The sequence below is a fragment of the Rhyacophila brunnea genome, unplaced genomic scaffold, assembly GCF_057557595.1.
Source record: "Rhyacophila brunnea isolate RB1 unplaced genomic scaffold, BYU_Rbru_1.0 scaffold_10, whole genome shotgun sequence".
In the NCBI taxonomy this organism is placed as follows: Eukaryota; Metazoa; Arthropoda; class Insecta; order Trichoptera; family Rhyacophilidae; genus Rhyacophila; species Rhyacophila brunnea.
In genome coordinates this window covers 114,127-136,388 of record NW_028232752.1, presented here as the reverse complement: position 1 = coordinate 136,388, position 22,262 = coordinate 114,127, and the positions used below count along the sequence as shown (strand labels likewise).

The window sequence follows — 22,262 nt, the reverse complement described above, 5'->3', positions numbered from 1 at the left end:
ATTAAATCTAAATTATAAAATACTAATTTAAGTTAAGTAGTGATTTGTTTTCATCAGTTTTATCGCCGATATCGTTAGTTATGAGTAGAAATGTAAAAAAAATAAATATAATTATTCTTGCCAAAAGAAAAAAAAGATAACGATATGTAGTTCACAATGATTTATATAAATGTTAATTTACTAAACTCAGGGCACAAAATGGAACGGAACTCACCGGAGCGCTGTTCCGGCTCGTGAAATTTGTAAAATTATCGCTCCGTCTCGTGGAAAAAATATGTTGACCGTTTGAGCCAGATAGGCCATATAATAGAAAATCTGACACTTATTTTTATAAAATACACATACGATTTCATAACTATGTAAATATCTTCAGAAAATTTGTCGAGCGCTCCGGTTCATAAACTTTTCCATTTCGAGCGCTGACTACACTGCATAATCATATAAAGTATGACGTCAAAGAGGATGATGAAGAGAAACGGAGCATGAACACAGCTTTAAATACCGGGGGTACACGGCTGGGAATGGCTGGAGCAACATTCAACTCGATGCCGAATGTCTGGGAATCACGATTGTATTCGGTTATTCGCCTGTTCAACGCTTGCATTCTGACGATGCTGCTTTACGGTAGCGAATCATGGCACCTTACGAAGATTCAGAGCAACCGTATACCTACTGAGCTTCAGAAACAGATGTTTGCGACGGACACTGGGTGTGCGTATGACTTTTGGAGCAACGAGGAGATAATAGAATGCACCAAGCAGCCTTCACATCACTCTGAGAGTGAAGAGGCGACGTTGGACCTGGCTCGGCCACGTGCTGCGGATGCCAGAAGAGAATTTCAACCTGGCTTGCCTGTTCTTCAAGCATACCGAATTCCGGCGTCATGGAAGGCCGCTAAATACTATCCATACTATACCTATAGGGCGAAGCTACGGGATGCTTGTTTGACCTGGAACGATGCAAGAAGACTGGCGAGCGACAAGGATTCTTGGAGGCGCCCCTCGTGGCGTCCATATGCTTAAAAGTAGAATAGTTCGTTTCTGTGTCTGATCACCACATTAGGTTACTATTTTAACCAATAACTTACCTATAACAACATTCATTATAGTAGGCAATCCAGAACACTGATAATACTATACATTACATTGTCACACATTCACTTACACAGGTTATTGTGAAGCCTTATTTATATTTAGCCATTCCATAAAAAACAGAAATCGTTCTACAATGTAAGTTACAAAAATCTACTACTTAACGGCCCACGTGCTCGTCGTAGGTCAAAATTGAGTTTTTATTGTATTTTCAAACCATGATCCTGGACACTCCTTAAACATTGTAGATAATCTATTTATATAATTTTGAAGCCTTATTATCCTTTATAGTTATTTTAAACATTTGATGACTGCATAAAGTATTTTTGTTACATAAAATAGTATTCTTTTAAACCTCTCGCTCTAATGTTTTAGAATATAGTCATATTTCGGTACATAACTGTGCAGTGGTGTTAAGATTTTTTACGTTTATTAATTTTGAAACGCATTTATGAAACCATTAGTATAATTTATTACGAGATAATTTTTGTAAAATATTCACGATAAAAAATTATATTGATAATCTCTGTGATCCCAAATTTGACAAGAATTAGGCATTTTATTATTCAAAAAATCGGCAAGATTAACACATTTGAAGATGATTCTAAAGATACTTATTATAAGCTATGTCTTTGACCATTCAAGTGTGATAAACATCTTATGAATAATGATTGCTTTATAATAATTATTGACCTAAGAATAAGGTAGTATTTTTTTGAAATACGCCATTTCTTTTGTCATTCCCCAGTGGTTAAGCTACAACATACGACCGTAGCCGTAAATTAACAAACTATAATTAAAGTAGGAAAAAAGAAAAACAAAAAAACTATGTTTAATAATAATAATAATAATATAAAATACTTACTGATGAGATGACAATATGTTATAAAATGTATTAGTATTTAAGAATTGCATATAAGATTCGGTCATTGTCGTAATAATCAGGCATATTCTATTTTAAAAACCGAAATCTCATTTACATTATCATAATAAAAAATTGAATACACACATGTACTTAGCTGGAATCAACTGTTACTTATTAATCTTATTAATTATATTATTGCCTTATACAGTTAAATAAAAATTAATGTGAGACCTTCTTTACATTACACACCTACCAAATACCAATGTCAGAGTCATGACTCTGGTAAACATAAACTGCTCTAAAAAATGTTGACATGATAAGTCAAAATGTCAAAACCATTAATTTTATAAGTACCGAAGAAATCTAAAATGTAGGTATGCCATTTTATTAACTAGAGAAAAATCTCTCTTATGGTATTGCATTAAAATAATAATAATATAAATATAATATGAAATTGAAAAACAATTAATTAATATGAATATAAAGCACTTTATGTAATTGTTTAATTACTTTATGAATAACATTTTCAAATACGCGCGTTAACATGATTTTACTTCCTACTTCATTTATCGTTTGTCAATTTATATGCTACGGCCGTATGTTGTAGCTTAAGAGTGGGTATAACAGGACCCAGTGTGATTCATATTTCACTCGAAGAGAGTCCACAGAGCGAGTAGCACGTCATTTTAAATCAAATTTACAACAAAATCCCTGGTCATCGAAGATTTTATATTAAAAACTTAATAATAATTATTGTCGCTAGAGCAATTCTATGCAAAGATTTATTAGGTGCCGTGAACGCTCTCGCCAGCCAGCGGAATGAAAACAATGTGAAAAATAATAACAGTATATGGGGTGCCTATACGATAATATTTATTTTTAGGCGTTATAAATTATTTAATGCATTGGCTTTACTCAACCAACAAAATACAATAATGGTACCTATCTATTGTTTCACTAGTACATATTATATTATAAAAGTAATTGCGTTACTAGTTTGTAAAAGTGTCTCTAAACTCGGGATATATTGTACGTTTTTTTAAATATGCATTAGAATTAAACAATACTTACCTAAAAAATGTAGGTAGATAATGTGTTTCAAAATCCTTCGTATGTTTAGTTCTCGTACAATTTCAGGTTAAAAAGTTATTAATTTATTTCTAAGTTTCTAAACTACTAAACTAAACTCTAAATTTAAAAACGTCACAATATGCACCATATTGGTTGTAATACTTCCCACCAAAAAGCTGATTAACATATTGAATTTAGTAACATTTAAGTATATTAAAAGATATTATTTTTTGTTTGTTTGTTTTAAATTTAATTTATTGACCATTACTTTTGACCCACGTATCGGCGGCGACTTTTTAATATTACTAGTAGACCAGCTATTTCGGACCACATATAAAAATATCATATTTTAAATTCTCAGGGGCATTTCTGTAGAGCGTCCCCTTAACCACTGGGTAATGCCAATAAAAATGGCGTATTTCGAAAAAATACTACCTTATTCTTAGGTCAATAATTATTATAAAGCAAATATTATTCATAGAATGTTTATCACATTTGAATGGTCAAAGACATAGCTTATAATCAGTATCTTTAGAATTATCTTAAAATCTGTAAATCTTGCCCATTTTTTGAATAATAAAATGCCCAATTCTTGTCAAATTTGGGATCACAGAGATTATCATTATAATTTTTTATCGTAAATATTTTAATAAAATTATCTCGTCATAAAGTATAATAATGGTTTTATAAATGCGTTTAAAAATTAATAAATGTAAAAAATCTTAACACCACTGCACATTTATGTACTGAAATATGACTATATTCTAAAACATTAGAGCGAGAGGTTTAAAAGAATACTATTTTATGTAATAAAAATACTTTATGCAGTCATCAAATGTTTAAAATAAATATAAAGGATAATAAGGCTTCAAAATTATATAAATAGATTATCTACAACGTTTAAGGAATGTCCAGGGTTATGATCAGAAAATAGCATAAAACCTCCATTTTGACCTACGCTGAGCATGTGGGCCGTTCAAGCAAATTTGCGATGTGTGTTTACCTCACTTATCTGATCGATTCGTCACGCCGGGCCCTCCTGAGCCCGGGTCCCCAGGCTAGAGTCCTGTATGCCCCCCCCCCCCTTGTGGGGGCCATGGGTGATGGAGTTGTGTATCCGTAACTCCCCTATCTATGATATCTCCCCAAAGACAAGAAATTGTCTTTTTTTTTAATTCATCGACACCCTAAGTTACTAATTATGTACCTACCATTGTTAAGAATAATCGATCGGTGTGATTTCGACTATTGCAATGTTGTAGGTACCTACTCAATATCATATTATTGATCAACCCCAATTCATCCATCCTATCTAGATGACGTGTCTAGCTAAACGTCGCTAATATAATATTCAACTCGGACCATTCAACTTGTTCAAACTGCTCACCGAGCTGTTTCATTGCGGATCGAACTCTCCTGAGTTATTTCCCTTTTATTTTTACACCATGGAACTGTAAATAATTGAGACATGACAAATAAACATATCTGAAGATTAACATCCATCGAGTCTTATTACTGACATAGGTACATCTTCCACTGGACCACGTCGGGGCCCGTTGGTAAGGATTTCCGTTGCCGAAAACATAACACTAGCATAGTAGAGGAATTTTTCAATGAAAGGGCAATTTTTCACATGATTGTTTTTCAAGCAAGATAAAAAAAATATTATCTTCATTATTAAAAATTATCTTTCATAAGTACCTATAGACATCAAAATCGTGTTTATTTGTGTGTATATTTTTAATTATAACCTAAATAGAAACCTTGTTTATAGAAATAAATACATATTATTATGAATGCGGTGTTTAATAAATTTATCCAGATTTATTTATTAAAAGTGGAATAAGTAGGTAGGTACTTTTATTAAAATAATCAATAATACAGTGCAGTTCCACCGTGAACTGACAGAATTGTTTTCATATTAGTTATTTGATATAAAATTCGGATGGAATTTTTGTATGTAAGTAGATATTATATCGCCCCGTGAGTGTAAAACCAAGACATGTGCAAAAGACATATTTTGGAGATATTAGGGTTTGAAGTCTTCGTTTTGTTAGGACAAAAAATAGAGTTTCTAAAAAAACCATAATATTTGGTTTAAATGTAAGGACATTATTTTGCATGTTCTTTCAGTTACTTTACTTTTACATTATCAAGTTCACGACTTTTGCAGTTGTTCCGCATTTAATCTCGACATTGAAAAAGGTTTTATATTCACGACCCTCATGGTTTTATACTCACAATATGTAGTTTATATCTACATAATTATTATAAAACATTGCATTGCCAAAAAATATTATTTATTATTACCTGTTTATGAGATTTTTAAGAATAAGATAACAGAGTTAATTAAATGAGAGTTAATCAACTCCCAATAATAGTTACTTACATAAAGGGCGGCAACCAACCCTGGCGCGGTCCTGATCACTTGTTATTTACTTTACTATCAGAGCTGTTGAATTATAATCGGTCGATCGACAATTAGTAACCAGTAACGACTGTAGTGTTGCCTATGAATGTATATTGTCTAGAAGCCGATATAACTAAATAATATATTTGTGTCCAGTCACAGATTTCCGACCGATCGCGACGGTCGAGTTAGTTACACACGTCATGTTATTGAAAGAGTGAGCGCTTTATATTAAAAATAATTCATAATATTAAGTATTTAAGTAGGTATCTACAGTGATCGAAAAAGTAAACATCAAGTAAAGTTAACATATCAGCCGATTAATAATAAGCTAGGTACCTACCTATTATTGACAAACACTTTTGCTAAATGTTTTCGGAAATTATTTTATTCTCTTATTTTAGGTTTATTGGGTAACTCATACCTTTGGGCTTTGTGCATCGCAGATTATTTACAAAAACCTCAAGTGGTAAATAGTCACCTCTTTTTACGGTGAACGTTTTTTGATACATATTAAGTATTAATAATGTATATGGCAACACTATAACTTCACCATGGACTTCATGTCAAATTTTCTATAAACAACAGCATGTCAAATTTTTGTTATAGTTTAATCTTTACAATGTAAGCTTGTAAATATCACGCATAATTGAAGAGAAGAACTATTTTATTTGTTTGGCAGTTATAAATCCACGCTTCCTCTACGGCCTACGCATACGCAATGGCGTGCCATTCTATTTTTATCCAAACTAATAATACACTAGTGACTAGATTATATAAATCATAAATAAACGAGGAAATGTCGTGAAGCCGGTTATTAGGTTTTTCGTGACGTACCAAATTATTGGCTGCATTATCATGTATTCTGTTGATTTTTACAACAGAAGCTACACGCACAAGAAGGCATTTAAATACGAATGGCTTTCGTCCCTGGCCGGCTTCGTATTTACAGCCTTACTTCCTCCTCTGCATATATTTTGCTTGTGGTTCTTTTGGCAGAACTATTCCAGGAATGTGGATAAGCGGACATGCAGCTGCTCCTGTTGGGACACTGTTTTTAAAGGTAGCTATATTTTCTGACTTTAAGATAAACATAGGTACCTATTTATTTTGTTTTTATTATTGTTTGCAAGTTTGATAACAGGATGCACTACTGAAATCTGTGCTGTGTATTGGAATGCTGATTTCATACAGAATTTTTCTCTTACATTTTAGAATTTGTCAGCTGATCAATAATTTTATAATTATTACAGTACAGTACAGTCTTTTCATTATAATTTTACATCTTTACCGCCTGCTTTGGAGCAGGGGCTAGCGCATAGTGCTCCCGACTGTTGAGTCTCAGGTCGTGATCCCGCTGGGTGTGTAAAATTCACAGTTCTTTAAACAATAAATATGTGTATTCTGAGGATTTGGCAGAAGCGGTTGAACAAATGGCTAATGAAATCCAATATGTTATGTTCACGCTGTACTGTAGTGAAGTGTTCCATATGCTCCATCGTTGAATGAACGTATGACTCGTTTAACTTATCTCTATGAATGTTTCTTTACAGGAACATATGAATCTGGGATTGCGTCTTACAAGCACTTTTACTTTAACGCAACCGAAAACACCTTCAAGATATGGATTCTGGTTGTGACATTTTTGATTGCCCTGCACGAATGTGTCCGCTGGCTGGTGTCGCTCTGGCTCACCGGAAGACTGCGCTACTCGATGGCACTTTTGTTTTTCACATCGCTATTTTCCCATTATTATTCATGGTGGATATACATCAATTACTACAATGACGAATTTTACTCGCAGTGGAATCACCAGCTGTTTTTTTCGGTATGTACTTTAATTTTTATATTAGCCTGATCCGTGCCACGGACGAGTTAACTCGCCAAACCATGCATGTCGCGTCAGGCCACGGACGAGTTAACTCACGGGTTCTTGTAAACGTCACAACTTCTGAATAAACATTCTGTGTATATTTTCTAAACAATATTTATCATTTTAGTGTAAAAATGTTCACGATAAACATGTTTTGTTGGTAAGTTTTCACAAACATTTATCATTCTGTTCCTATTTCATATTTTTTAAGGGATTTATTTTATTCCGAAAATAGCTGGCCTACTAGTAAAAATTGGCTGGCAGTGATAAGGTTAATCCTTTCAAGGCGGACGGCACACCTGTTGTACACTAATTAATTGGCGATTCGATATAATTAGCATGTTAATAATAGTAATTAAAAGCTCCGCAATCAATAAGTTAAATTTATAAATGAATGCTTTCTAGAATATGACATTTTTTCAATTGAATAGATATCTTCATATTATGATCCCTTCATATTGCTCCGCTGGTTTGCTTAATGTGCTAACGGTGCTTGAAATGGAGCCACTTCGGTGGCATGCCTCGATGAAAAGGCGGAATCAGGCAGGTTTTTACAATCAATAAATTTGTAGCTGGGAGATCAGTGCTTTTTCGAATAAACACCGTATGATACTGGCCCGGCACTAATATAGCCCGCCCGTAAATGAGTGAGTAAATAATCGCTGAGTCATAAAGTTAGTTTACATACAAAAAATAAACTCAATATTAAAAATTTGATGCCAGTTCTGGCTTGTTTTCTATTAAAAGTGACCGTTTTCGACAGGTGACAGAACTATTGTCCACATGCGTAGTTCTACGACTGGCGAGCAGGGAGCGTCCGGTGACCCTTATACCTGCCGCGTTGATCACCGGAATAGCGGTGCTCCACGTGGTGGCCGCATCGCGAGACCAATTCCTCCTCAACGTTCTCCAGGGAGAAGGACACGCCCATCAGGTTAGCCGTCTTCTGACAGATTTTATTGTTTTACCCATATCTTTAGAATATGTAGGAAGATAATAAGGAAATAATATAGTCATTAACAAACAGTTTTGCCATTTAAGCATCCATTTAGTATCAAATTGATCACAATTTACATAATTTCATTTCTAACCTTCAGTTTTGTCATATCCCTAAAAAAATATTTGTTTTTAATGAATCTTGTTTTGACAAATCGTTAACCGGTAAAGGCTTGTCCATAAATGACTTGACACGATTTTCAGTATCTTTTGATTGCCGATTTCATTATAATGTTACCATGGAATATTTTATTCTCAGAAAAAAACGAGTTTATATTTTATTGCTTCTATGATGACATATTTCTACACCTCACCCCTCCCTACCCCATTTACTTTATCACAGATCATCAAATTAATTTCGTCCCTTTCCCCCATTAGGGTTTGACTTTATATTATGAATGATTAGTGATTACTGAGTAATAATTTATTGTCGTTTTCATTTAACAATTTAGGTGAGATCTCAGTTTTAAATATCTCTTTGAATTGTTGACAGTATTGTTTTTGTAGATTTAGAAAATAATTGGTGTCGCATGTCACATTACTTAATTAATAACTATTATTACATTATATTATAATATATATCACCTAGTGTTGTATTTATTTATTGAAAATATTTTGTATATTTCACACGTATGGCATTATATTATGTTATAGAGATTGTAGACTAAAACGAAACACTGGTTTATAGGTTGTCCGCGACATTGGATTTATGGTGCCTGACCTCCTACATGTAGTAGTTCCCCTGCTTAGTATTCGACGCCGGTGCTGTTTTTAACTTCTTCGATGCCTGTTAAACATCCGTATGCGATCGTTTACCGATATTATTTGATTATTATTTGGGGTCACCGTTTTATGACACTGTCGTGCCTTTTGTGTTGGAACATTATGTATAACATCGGTCATCCTGTCATTATATAACTGGGCACGAGAAATAAGGTGGTTCAGTCGACGAATGCAATTTTTTCAAACGAGGCGATAAAAAAATTATCTTTTCAAAGGATTCAGTGTTTACTCATTGATAATTTATGATAACTTATCTATATCTTTGTATTCACCGCATACGAATTTACGAATTCAAAGCGAATGCGGATTTATTTGAAGTACTTATGTAATGTAAAAAATGAGTTACGTAGTTACATATTCGTCAATATTGATCGTTCTATAGAGGTTGAATCTGCCTCACCTGAAAATGTTACATTTTTAGATTATCCCATTGTATCTCTCGGAATCAGATATTATGCTATGCCAGATTTATGACATCTATTCTGTGATCTAAAACAGTCAATACCCGAATTTAATTAAATCTAACAGTCTTATGTTAATTCAGAATAATTATGTTTTTTTGCATTTTTTCTTATTCGCCACCCACTTATATATCGCTAACAAACAAGAAATATTAAGATTATTAATGCTTTACCGGATATTCGTATAGATTATCAGTTAATTACATATGTAATCCTTATTTTTTAACTGAATAATTGGTAAGATTACTTCCCGGTCGTATGAAACTAACAAACGCTATCACAATTCATTACATTCCGGTATTGCACGTTCAAATGTCATAGATTAGGTGGTTTCACAAATGTAGCGTAACTAACATACGTGATTTGGTAAAATATCCCCCATTTCTTTGTATACTAAAATATTCTAGCGTTTGGATAAATTAAAGTAGAAGTAATTGAGTAATAATAAATTTATTACCATTGTTTGCGGTAATATTAATTAGATTACGTAATTAGATTAGAAGAATTAGAAACATTGTGACTCTCGATTGACCAATTCTTCTGAAGACTTACAATATGCCATTCGACCGTTTGATTGGAAAATTTATTTTTTTGAATCCAATCGAAATGAGGATTTCAATAATAATCGCAATCCCCATTTAATCTCGAGCGAGACGGCTGACATACCTGTTAACTCAGCGTTTCAGTAAAATTCAATCAACAATTACCATGCATCATTTTATATTATATTAAGATGAATATTATAATAATCGATTCGGGATGAACTGTTCATCTTAGGGCCAAATCGATTGGACTTATTTCTATCAAATTATTCTCTCGTAATGATAATAAGATAATATATTTAAAAAAAAATTATAAGACTGACTATCGATAGACCGAAGGGCATTTTCAAGGAACAATGTTTATCGTTTTCTTTGGAACTGAAACAGATTAAATTGAATATTTTTTTTAGCATTCAGAAAGTAGAATTATAATTATTAAAATTGAAATAGAAATAGAGGATTGTCATTTTCCTTTTCTAACAATATTATTATATATCATGTAGTGTGTGTCTTCCATCACTCATACTCTGAGAGAGTGTGAATAATTTCATTGATTTTTTTTCATATAAATATGTAGTCATAGACGACAGTATAATAAAAATTAGATACATACTTATTATGTTGTCAATCACCAAAAGGTTTGTAGCATAGAGTCGAGTGAAATACAAATTTAGTGATAGAATTTATTTTTTAACACAATGCCAAATGTAAGTCTTTTCATCCTTTTTTTTACCTTTTCATTATAAAATTATTTATTTTTGTTATAAATCATATACGGCCATTTCCTTAAAAAGTGTGATAATATGTCTGGCGGCGGTCTCCATACTTAATAAAATTGATCATCGCCGACCCCTATTTCAAGTTTGCGAACTAAAATTTTTCACAATTTAAAATTTTAAAACTTTTTATAATTGCGAAATTGCTGCTGATTTTTTTTTATCTAGAGTAGAAATCCGCGCATGGAGTGAGTATGATGATATCAATTGTCGGGCAGCTATCAGCTATTTGTACGTTTGGCTTTCTGCGCTAAATCAGATATGTTTTTAAATTTTAGTAAAATGTTTGTAAATTCTCAATAAACTAAAATTTTAAAACATTCCTGAATTACTGCAGAAAACCAACCTTACGCGGAAATGATCTCACCCAAAAATATTTGCAGCCGAAGTTATCGAATCATCTACATGCGATGACTGGAGAAAATGTTATTTTATTATATACTCGAGTCATAATATATAATATGGGCACACTGTTTTTGGAGACCGCCGGCCGTTGTATAATATTATAATTTATAGATGTATAACGATAAATCAGTATTGTACGATTCCTTCAAATGTTTCTTTGATTTTTTAAATGTACCTACATACACAATAATAATATGTAGTGTGTGCGGTTTATCATGATTGTAATATGTATATTGTATGGGCAAATGTATTATGGTTCTTTATTTTTTGTATTGCTTCTATTAACCTACCTCTAGAACCAACCATGATGTCATATCGAAACATACATATTGCTGTAGGTACCTATTATGTATTTTAATTTAACTGTATGTACAACTTTCATGTATAAATTTTGTAATAATAGATAAGATGATATGATATCGAATAATTTTATTATTCGGGTATTCGCTTATTATTTAATTTTATTATATCTTATAAAAAATATTGTCAATAAGAAAGTATTATCTTTTATCTAGAATTTTGACTGCGGAAAGTATTTGTTAACTTATTGACGCTTGGGAACCGCCGAAACGTGCGCAAGGGACAGAGGCATCGATGGACAGATTTTTGTGCTATCGGATGATCAATATTGAATCTTATCATCAAAATAGCCAACGGCGAGAGAGATGTAACGTAATCTGACGTTTTTATTGTTTTTTGTGAAACTTTTTTACGCGCCGTACAGCAATTTTGCCGCCAGTAGAGTGGCGAGCGAGAAGGTCGATACTATGTGCCATCAGGCAAATATGCACGTAACGCAGAGAGGAGAGTGATTGGAGTGTCTGATATGTAACTATTAAATTAAAAATAATAAAATGTATGTCTAGTCTAGTATAATAATATATCATTATTTTTCAACACTTATCCATTGCGGCCCGTGAACAATTTATTATAAAATGGCTAAATTAGCTCTTCTGTCAAATAGGTTGTGCACCGCTGCTCTACTGAATGCGGTGGATAGGGTAGATTTATTTGATTTGCGAGAAATCACTCGACATTTGCGCCTATGGAAATTTCAACAATAACAAAACAGAAATTGTCAGCCGACATTTTAATTTAGTACATTATCATACATTTGAATCATCAAAGGCAACCCATTATACATAATATTACCTACTTTGGCTATTTTGTCTTTTACGTAGGCAAATATGTCATGAACACTAATGTGACTGATGAAGAACTTTGCGAGTATTTGAAGAACCTCAGTGAAAGCAACGATGGAATGGATTTAACAGTGATGGCTAAAATTCCGTGCACCATTGCCATACATTAACGGGAAAACAAAATGTCTCACTTCTGTCACATGCGCGCGCTCCTTTTTTTGGGCTAGCCACCTGTATAATATGAACAATCGTCAAACAGACAGATGAAAAAGAAACAATCTGTGATGCATAAAAGTATCAATATTAATTAGGTAGGTAGTAGGTACCTTGCAAACCATAAAAAGCATCTGTCAGAAATCAAAAGCACCGTATACAAGTATCAATACTGGTATCCTCGGTGATTTCTCCCCATTGCACACTCTCCCTCAGAGCTATTTTGCATAAGAAATAAAAGAATATGCCCCGCCCCGTGACGTAGCGATTCATGGGAGGGGGAGGCGGTGCCAAATATGTTTGTAACAATATTTTCGTTGTACATGTTTCACATTTATTTTAAATCATTCGAATTGAAAATGTTACTTGTAATATTTTTTAAACGAGGAAGATTTTATCTACTGTAAAAAACTAAATGTTATTCTTGAAAAGTTTACGGAAAGGATAAAGTCGCTTTAAAATGGTACATATGACATAGACGAGTATCATTGCATTTGATTCAGCACATACCTATTTTATGTTGAAAATGGTAGCTTTAATAGAATTAATGTTGGGTTAAATTGCATTTATGTTTCCGTTCATCCTTCATCGGGTTAGTCCGTCAGTCGTTAGTGTATTATTAAAGTTAGATTCTTGAGCCGACAATATTTATCATAAATAATATATTTTTATTGACCTATTATTGTTTCAATGCGACGAGTGAAGTAAAGTGTCTAGACACCGTATTTAAATTATCTAATTAACACTAGAATTATTCTAGAATGAATAGACCAATAATCTATTGAATCGTTGATATATATACCTAGCTGTAAAATTTTAGCATATCTTACTGCGGGAAACCGAATTTACTGTTGTATTTTGTTAATTATATTTTTAATAGGTACGGTAGGGATAGCGATTTGCATTATCGAGTGAATTTTGTTTTATATATTTATTTCTGTGTTACCATTTACTGTACAAAGTCTTTATAAAGATTTTTAGTCACCAGCATGTGAAAAAACCTGTAGCTTTAGAAATAAGAAATATTAAATTAGTATTAGTTCGCCTGACGGACTTATGATACGTAAAATGAATAGAAAGTCTAGAGTTTAACTCTCCCTCGACTGGACAATATTTTAAATGGCCTATAGCGGTACCGGTATGTATTCTTGTCGGCCGATTCGTTCGATTACCGTATTTACGGTTTCTAGTCAGTTTTACAATCCTATTTTTACCTATCGGTTTGCTACTTGATAACATTTGATTATGTTTAGAGTGACGAAGTCATGTGCCAAAGTTTTTCGCTGACGATCGAGATAGTATTTTTTGTGATAATATTATTTAAACGGAAACGTTTCCCCGCCAATCTGCACCTCTTTGTGATTTTTGTTTACTTATTCTGATTGACAAAACAATGTTTGCCCTTTTAGAAAGGACAATTATTATAAATTGTAAATGTAGTTATTGTTTTGTGAATTTATGATAGGTAGGTACATAATATTATTATAAAAGATAATACCTACTCAAAATAAAAATTAAAGGAAACAAATTGTTTTTTATTTACTCTTAAAACAATATAAACCATTTTTATACTTAAACTGGATATTGGAGACTTAGTCAAAAGTTGACGGATGAGAGGTGGATGAAAAATTTTGCTTTGAAGTTGATGTAATGTTCACATAGTAATAACATAACAAATAAAAATAGTTTTTTTTTACAGTTGAATTAAATATTGTGTTAGCCCTGCTTAGAAATGTAGAAGCAAAGTGAACCACTATTATTATAATACTTTTACAAATTACTGATTTTGTTGGTGTTTGAAAGTTCAATATTTACAGTGAAATCAGATAAGAATAATATTATACATGATCACATATGATTGAATATTTTCACACACCTTGGGTTATTCAGGAAATAGACTATCTAACCAACTGTTTCCCATCTATCCGGGTTAATCGAGTGTCATCCATATGTAAGTATTTCATCAAAAATACAACAATAATAATAAATTTGCCATAAATTAATGAATATTAGTAATATTATTCTTTATTTTCATATTGATTTGACCTATAATCGGTCTCATTTGTGATAATAATATAATAAAAAGTATACACTGAGTTAATTCTGTAATGAAATAATACATATTTCATTAGAAACATAACTTATTAAGTGTCTACCCTCATTTCTGAGTCAAACATGTCCATGATATCTAATAATTCTTCATACAGAGCTTGGAATATTTCCACATCCAATGAGGTTTGAAGGTTTTTTCACAGAGCCACCTGCACCATAGCTAAAGTATTAGCGATGTTGACAAGTCATCGGCTGCACACCTCCTGATGCCACCGATAAACACTCCAGTGGGTCTATTCTATGCTTATCGACCGCTAAAGTGATAAAGTGAAAAATATTATCAAACTTAGGGTAGGTTTGTATCAAAATATTAGCACTTATTGTAACAATTACACGAAGCCGGTTTTTATTGTTGCAATAAGTGCTATATTTTAACAGCACCTATCTTGCTGCCGTTAAAATATCGCACTTATTGCAACAATAAAAACCGGCTTCGTGTAATTGTTACAATAAGTGCTAATATTTTGATACAAACCTACCCTAAGTTTGATACTATTTATCAATTTAGTGTTCGATAAGTATAGAATAGACCCACAGATTGCTTTACGAAATGTCATTTTACATTAAACATATGCGAAGACAAATTGATTACTATCGATGATCAGAATAATTTTCCGGAGATGGCTTCATACTTTAATAAATTTTTTATTCATTTTAAATATACGCTCACATTAATTATTATATTGAAATAAATTACATTCATACTATCTAGTAGAAAAAGAATAAGATTTATCTATTAATAATAAATCTATGGTATGTTCTTGCATAAGTACCTATTTCCCCCTGCAAATTTTAATTACATATCACTATTTGCGCCACGTGTAACGTGTCTGCACTCGTATTGTATACTGTCATGTCTTGTCATGTCACCCTGCAACATCAAATACGAAGATCTATAATAACGCAGTTCTACTTTTTTCGCGAAAATTTGTAGCGAATTGGTCTTGAACCTGTATACATCCTAATACTAAGGGACTGATGAAAAACAACCTAAATAGCGAGAAAATATAAATTTAAAATTAATTATAGCCTAGTATGGTGCATATGTTAGGAAATAATATAGTAAATATATATGTATTTTTTCAACAGCATGCCCGCTATCGAAATTCTTCTCATGCCACTGAAAATTATTGTCAGCATTTTTATTAAACTGACTTTGATTTTCTTATCGGCGCCGGAGTCATCATAATTATCGAAGCCATTCTCGATTTGGTTTTACTTTGTTCTGTACATTTATAATTTTATTTGTATGGGAGTATACCTACCACAGTACTGTCACTATCGTTACCCAGTAACGGGGTCAATTCGTTGTTGTCTTCTAAAGTATCCTCATCCAAGAGTATATTCTGTAAACAGACAAACATTAAACTACCATTGAATGTTAATGCTTGTTGAATGTTAATGTTCGCTCACCCCGTTATTGTATTGAAAACCGCAGATCAAGATACGAGCTTTATAGCGTTTGCTTCACATTGGACGCACGGTTTTGAAATAGTAAGGTAATTGAAAACGTTAAATATCTATTATAAATAATGAAAAATGGTTACTGTCTCAGTATTTTCTGATGCATTGTGGGAAGGTTGATTGAAAATAATCGGAGCCGAAAATTCTGGCAAAGGATCTGTAACAAAATATGAATAATGGTTAATAATAAAATACAGTGGAATCACACTAATGCGGCACTATTAATTTATAAAACCTGGTGGTGTTGGATTACTGGAATGCATAGAAAGATTAAAGTGTGAGTATAACATATGAATAAAATCATGACATGTTTTTTAGATATTTTGTTACTTATATGAAATGCTTACTTGATGTTACTATGATTATTGATTAAATTAGTTGAAACCAAAGAGTTTGGACTAATAAAGAGGGAGCCTATCAAACCTCCTGTATCACAATACTCGATAGTGATTCTAGAAATATAATATTATATAAGAGACATTAGGTGTTCTGTGTATTGGCAGCGCTCATTAACGTATTGTATGGAGGAAGAATCTGAAAAATAAAATGACGCTAATGAGCTTCTGGATTTAAAGAGGATTGCAGGGGATCGACCGGACCGGGAAAGTTAACTCAAAGAGGCCACGGCTCACCCTGGGCTGTTGTATAATATTGTAGGCTTTAAAAGTACATGGGCCCTAGGTGCTGTGCTCACTCGGCCCTGTATCCCAGCAGCCCATCGAGTATTAAATCGTAGCATTGAATGTTATGTTTATGGGTAAAGTATATTTAGTCTAATTTGGTGGAAGGTGCCTGTTGAATGATCACATTCAATTTGGATAAACGTAAACATACAGATTACCGTATGGTTTTTGTGGTTGCGGTCATTTGAGATGTGAAAATAACCAAAACAATCCACTATAACCCATAAATAAGTAGGTTGTGTTAGATTTTGGTTTGTTTTCATGTTTAAAAACTAACAAAACCAACGGTTTCTGTATACCCACCGTCACAATAAGTAAGTCCGAGTTCCACGAGTCCAGTGATTTTTAAAAATCGAGCAGCAGACACCAATTCTCCCTTGTGGATTTCTAAAAAGGTTGTCTTTCCGCTGTACATGAATTCAACGATAGATTTCAAAACTTCAAAGTTCATTTTTAAAGTTATCAATAGCTCTCCACTCCGCATTCTTAAAGTATCCTTAAAAATGACCAAGTAATACAGATAAGAGGTATCAGTACACAGTATATAATAATATGGGCTTTAGTATTAATACATAATACGTAATATTTCATACCTGAAAATAAGAGCTGGCAGCGACTAGTACAACTTTATGAACTTTCAGTGTGTTCGAGTTACACATTAGCGTGGTATCAACCAATATTTGCATTTTCAATAAATTTTGAAAATGAGACACCAAGCATGATGAATAATTTTCATATTGAACACATTCTACATAACCAGACATCATTTTAAAGTATGCATGAAAAAACGATAGAAGAAAATGACTTGTCTTAAAACAAAAGAACAATAATTATTGTTGTAGCATTCAAATAACGATTTAAAATTAGAATAGTGTCATTTAGCCATAGACGAGAAAATATTATCATTTATAGAGAGAAATAGACTAAAACAAAATTGTTAAAAAGAAACCTCAGTCTAGCTTTTTGCTATGAATGTCCAAACGCTACAGTTTGAATTCTTCGGTATAAATAAACGAACATTGATTTAGTGCCAAATAAAATGATTTTTCAAGTAAAAAAAAATCTGAATTTATAATGTTTGTATTTCTGCAATATTGTATAAGCGGTGTTAGATTAATAGTTAATCTGATTCTTCTTCCTGGCATGACAATTCCTTTGTTAGAAGCCGTCTCAAGACGGAAAATTTCATTACAATCGACCCACTCTCAAGAGTGGGTCGATTGTAATGAAATTTTCGAGCGAGTTCAAAAGAAATTTTGAGACTACTTGAGGTTGTATGGATACTATCCCTGGTTTTATCCAACTTAGACGATATTTATATTTGGCCACGTATTTTTTCCGACTTATACGCGATGAAAGTGAGAATTTTGCCATTCTTGGTAGTATTGACCTGTGTGTACCTGATAACTATCTTAGAAATTAAGAGCATCAGTTGTTTGTTCTCACAAGGTGCAGAACTAACCTGCCATTGGTAATGCCAATTGGGAGGGCAATAACTTTATTCAACCAAATAACTTTGAATATTGACATATTCCACCTGCATGAGGATGGAGATAAGGTGAGCATTGTATATTATTTTATAAATTCTTAAAATAGGGTCTGCTTAGCTCATTCGGTGTACTTCCTTGTATCTAATTTATAATTGTTATATTCACACTTTTCTACTGTTTAATAAACTGAATAGGGATCTATTTCTTTTTTTACATAATACTGTTTTATGCGCTGGCTAGACCCTCATGCTTTACGACAAGCTTACCTGCGCAAACCGGTTTGTATTGGGAAGCTCGTGTGTATGGATGGGAAAACAGAAGCTTGCGCTAACTGAAAAGTGCTGTAAAAGTCAATACCGCGCAGGCAAGTCACTGCCGAAAGACGGCGGCGCATTAACAATATTTATAAATATCATGTTGTGAATGTCTTAAATTAATAATTTTTAATGTTCACTATATGTAAATATAAATGAAATTTGAATTTGAAAAAAATAAACAGCGTTGGAGCAGGAGCACGGAGCAATGGGGTTTTACCCAGAGCTGGAGTACCTACCGAAAATTTGTAGTGCTCCACTGTTTTGGGTGTTTTTTTTTATTATTAAATTTTCATCCTTAAATCCAATGAAAATATTATATTTGACACTTTGCAACACCGGAATTATTTGAAATACGGCATCACTGCCGAGTGATAAATAACCTTCCTTTTTTTGATAGAAGAGGCAGATAATGAAAGACGATTTGCTGTCTGTCAATTTTGTTTAATAGAATTAATAATGAAAATGAAGAAACCTATTAAAACTTTTTATCCAGAGCGGAGCAGAGCTGGAGCAAGTATTAGGTCACGGAGCTTAGCAACTCAAAAAAGGATCCACTCCAATCTTCTGTACCTACCTATATATACATACAAAAGTTCAGTGGGTGATCGTGGTAGCGAAGAATTAGGGACCGAGAAGAGTGCAGGGAGCTAGGAAAGCCCTTCATCCAGCAATGGATCAACCCCGGCTGATGATGATACTGCAAGTACAGCTAGAAACACATTATTATCACATAACTTGAGCATAACCTCTCGCCTGCTACTTCGTGGACATGAAAAGGCATTTGTCAGCCCTCATAGTGACAGATTCTGCTGGGTTAAGCCGCGTTGACACAATCCAAGTACGATCCAAGTATGTATACTTGGATCGAAGTGACAGCTTCATACTAATTATTCCTATCCAAGTTAACTTGGATGAGTAGGACGCGGTCCAAGTAGCTTGGATAGGAATAATTAGTATGAAGATGTCTCATACGAGTGCACTTGGATGGCACTCGGTCCAAGTGTACTTGGACGGTGTCAACGCGGCTTTATGGTGTCCTACGGAAATTGGTTGCCGTAATAAGTGCTCTCTACAAGTCTACACCAATACCGAGTGCATGCCGTGTGAGATTAGTCTATGCGTGTGAGGTAGCTGGAACATCCTCTGACCTCTGAAACCATGTCAGGGTATCGTCACTATAGGATTTGTTTACCGAATATCCATTTTTGTCGAAATCGACATTTTAATGCAGTTCGATTTCTTTTATCGAACTGAGATCCCCGGGGTTCCAGCGGCTAGCTCAGGTGTCCATCGAACCCCGGATTCACAAAAAAAAAGATATAAACGATTGGAGTGTAAATAAAACACAGTCCTTCGTGCTCGTAACGTGATATTGTTTATATTTTACATTGTCTTTAAACGTTTACATATTTTGTTTTTAACAATAAGTTTCGCAGGTCCTACCCTATCGGAAAGTGGACGCTTACTGCCTTTTTTTTTTTCTTTTTAAATTTCGCCTACCGACGCCGTCCAGCAAAAAGGACTCTCGTGATTGGCCAAATTTTATCGCGTGATCTTTGATTCGGCGAATCACGAGCCTGACCCTGGCGCCGGCGCGCGAGGATTTCACGCACAATGCGCGGCAAAATTTATTATATTTAAATACTTATATTTAGTCTTAAAATTATCTCTTTCATCCATCATCATTTTTACTTTTTAAATTAAAAAAAATACTTACGTGGTTGAGCAAGGAATCAGATTAGATGTTTTATGAAGCCGTTTCTAGAGGTTAGGGTTACATTTCGACTTGAGCTACTAAATGATTATTTTACACCGGGAGAAGCCCGCCTGTAACAGGGGTGTATCAGAACTCTACCGAAATCATTTATAAAAACAATATATTTTTATCTAGGAACAGAGATAATTTTTAAAAAAACCCGAATACGTCATGTTAAGCTACAATTACTCCGTGGTGTTCTCCTGAACATCCAACTATTCGTACCTGAATATCCAAGTTAATTTCGGTCGAAATAGATCTACGGCTGAGTTTTTATTTCCCGAATATGACTTTAGCTAATCAAACCGTGTTGACACCGTGCATCTCGCTCCCACATTCACGCTGTCTAGCTCTAAAACAATCACGACCACTATCATATTTTTCGGCCGTACGGAGTCCTCTTTCAAATTTTGTCTTATTAATATTGTTTTTAAAGTTACTGTTGTTTTAATAGTGAATTCATCAAATTTGAAGAGATCAATCATAGCTGATACGTCACCAGTTCGCCCTGAACTTACAGTAGAGTTATGGAAATAAGTATTTTAACCTAAATAACTGCATCTTGTTCTGATAAATAGACACAAGATCCCAACGGTTATATGAATTCTACAGTGTGAAGTGTGACGAGTGTGACCCGGCAACTACTATGACGTAAAAAATAATTATTATTTCAATTTATTATTAATCAAAAATTATTGTTTGTCTTTATTTTACTTTTAATGTAGGTATTTCTACGAAAATAAAGGCGATGCTATTATTTATTTTAGAATGCGCTGATAGTTAATTTAATTATTTAATATGTATGTTAGTAACTATTTATTTGGTTATTGGATAGCTTAGGATATTGGTACCTACCTAATATTAGCAGCCAATGGTAATAAATTCATACATGCTATTATTTTGTGTTCTTATTCCTTACAATAGTAAATATATAATATTTATTTGATAGTTTGTAATAAGTTTAATTGTTAATTATAGAAATATATTCTTTTCTTTGGACCATGTCCGATCCTAATGCCGGCGCTCCATTGGCACGCAAGTCAGACGATTTACAGTCTTCGGACTTTTTTTTCGCGTGGAGCACCCCAGGTCTGCGGACTTTTTAATCCGCAGACCAGGCTCGTTGGATTTCAAACATGTTTGATATTTTACTCGCCGAGCCGCTGAAATTCGTACGTTCACCACGCTTTACCGTCACATTATTTATATCTATGCCGACGGACGACAGCGCCATCATTATTTTACTGTCATTCAAAGTGTTCGGACATCTCACATCGATAACAACAATGGTAGATCTACGAGTGCATTCGAAAAGTTTCTTGGAAGATTTTATTAGTTGTTTTAAAGACAACCCATCGTTGTGGAAGACGACCAGCCCACTATACAAGAATCGTGATGCCAAGTCCTTGGCGTATGCGGAACTTTTGGAGATTTTAATCAAGGTGGAGCCGCAGGCAAGGGTCGACGATGTTAAAAAGAAAATACAGACATTGAGGTCGGGTTACAGAAAGGAGAGAAATAAAGTAAGGACATCATATCGAAGCGGAGCCGGCACAGACGCAGTTTATCTACCCAAACTGTGGTACTATAAAAATTTGGAGTTCTTGAACGACCAAATGGAAGGTACGTAGGAATGCTTTAAAGCTATTTATTATACACGTGCAGATTATGAAATTGTCGTACCTAGCTCTGAAAGTGACATCGCATTAGATTAGCTACTATTAAGCAATTAAAACATACAGCTATGAATCATTTCTAGTCACAATAAAATTTCTTATTCTTTGCCGAGGTAGGTAATAAATAATAATAATA

At 33.5% G+C, this 22,262-nt stretch overlaps 1 protein-coding gene and 1 long non-coding RNA gene across 2 annotated transcripts; one reads left to right on the top strand and one right to left on the bottom strand.

Moving 5' to 3' along the window:
- Positions 1 to 5,980: 5,980 nt before the first annotated feature.
- LOC147078797 (uncharacterized) lies at positions 5,981 to 9,687 on the top strand. Its single transcript, XM_085949495.1, has 4 exons — positions 5,981 to 6,500; positions 6,991 to 7,265; positions 8,074 to 8,244; positions 8,995 to 9,687. Exons 1-4 carry the CDS (start codon positions 6,296 to 6,298, stop codon positions 9,079 to 9,081), a joined length of 738 nt encoding a protein of 245 aa, XP_085805621.1. The 5' UTR covers positions 5,981 to 6,295; the 3' UTR covers positions 9,082 to 9,687.
- Positions 9,688 to 15,387: 5,700 nt separating this feature from the next.
- On the bottom strand, positions 15,388 to 19,365 carry LOC147078796 (uncharacterized). The gene is made up of 4 exons (XR_015070951.1): positions 19,269 to 19,365; positions 16,288 to 16,361; positions 16,006 to 16,086; positions 15,388 to 15,611 (listed from the first exon to the last, which is right to left on the bottom strand). It is a non-coding gene; the product is annotated as an uncharacterized LOC147078796 (long non-coding RNA).
- Between the last annotated feature and the right edge of the window lie 2,897 nt (positions 19,366 to 22,262).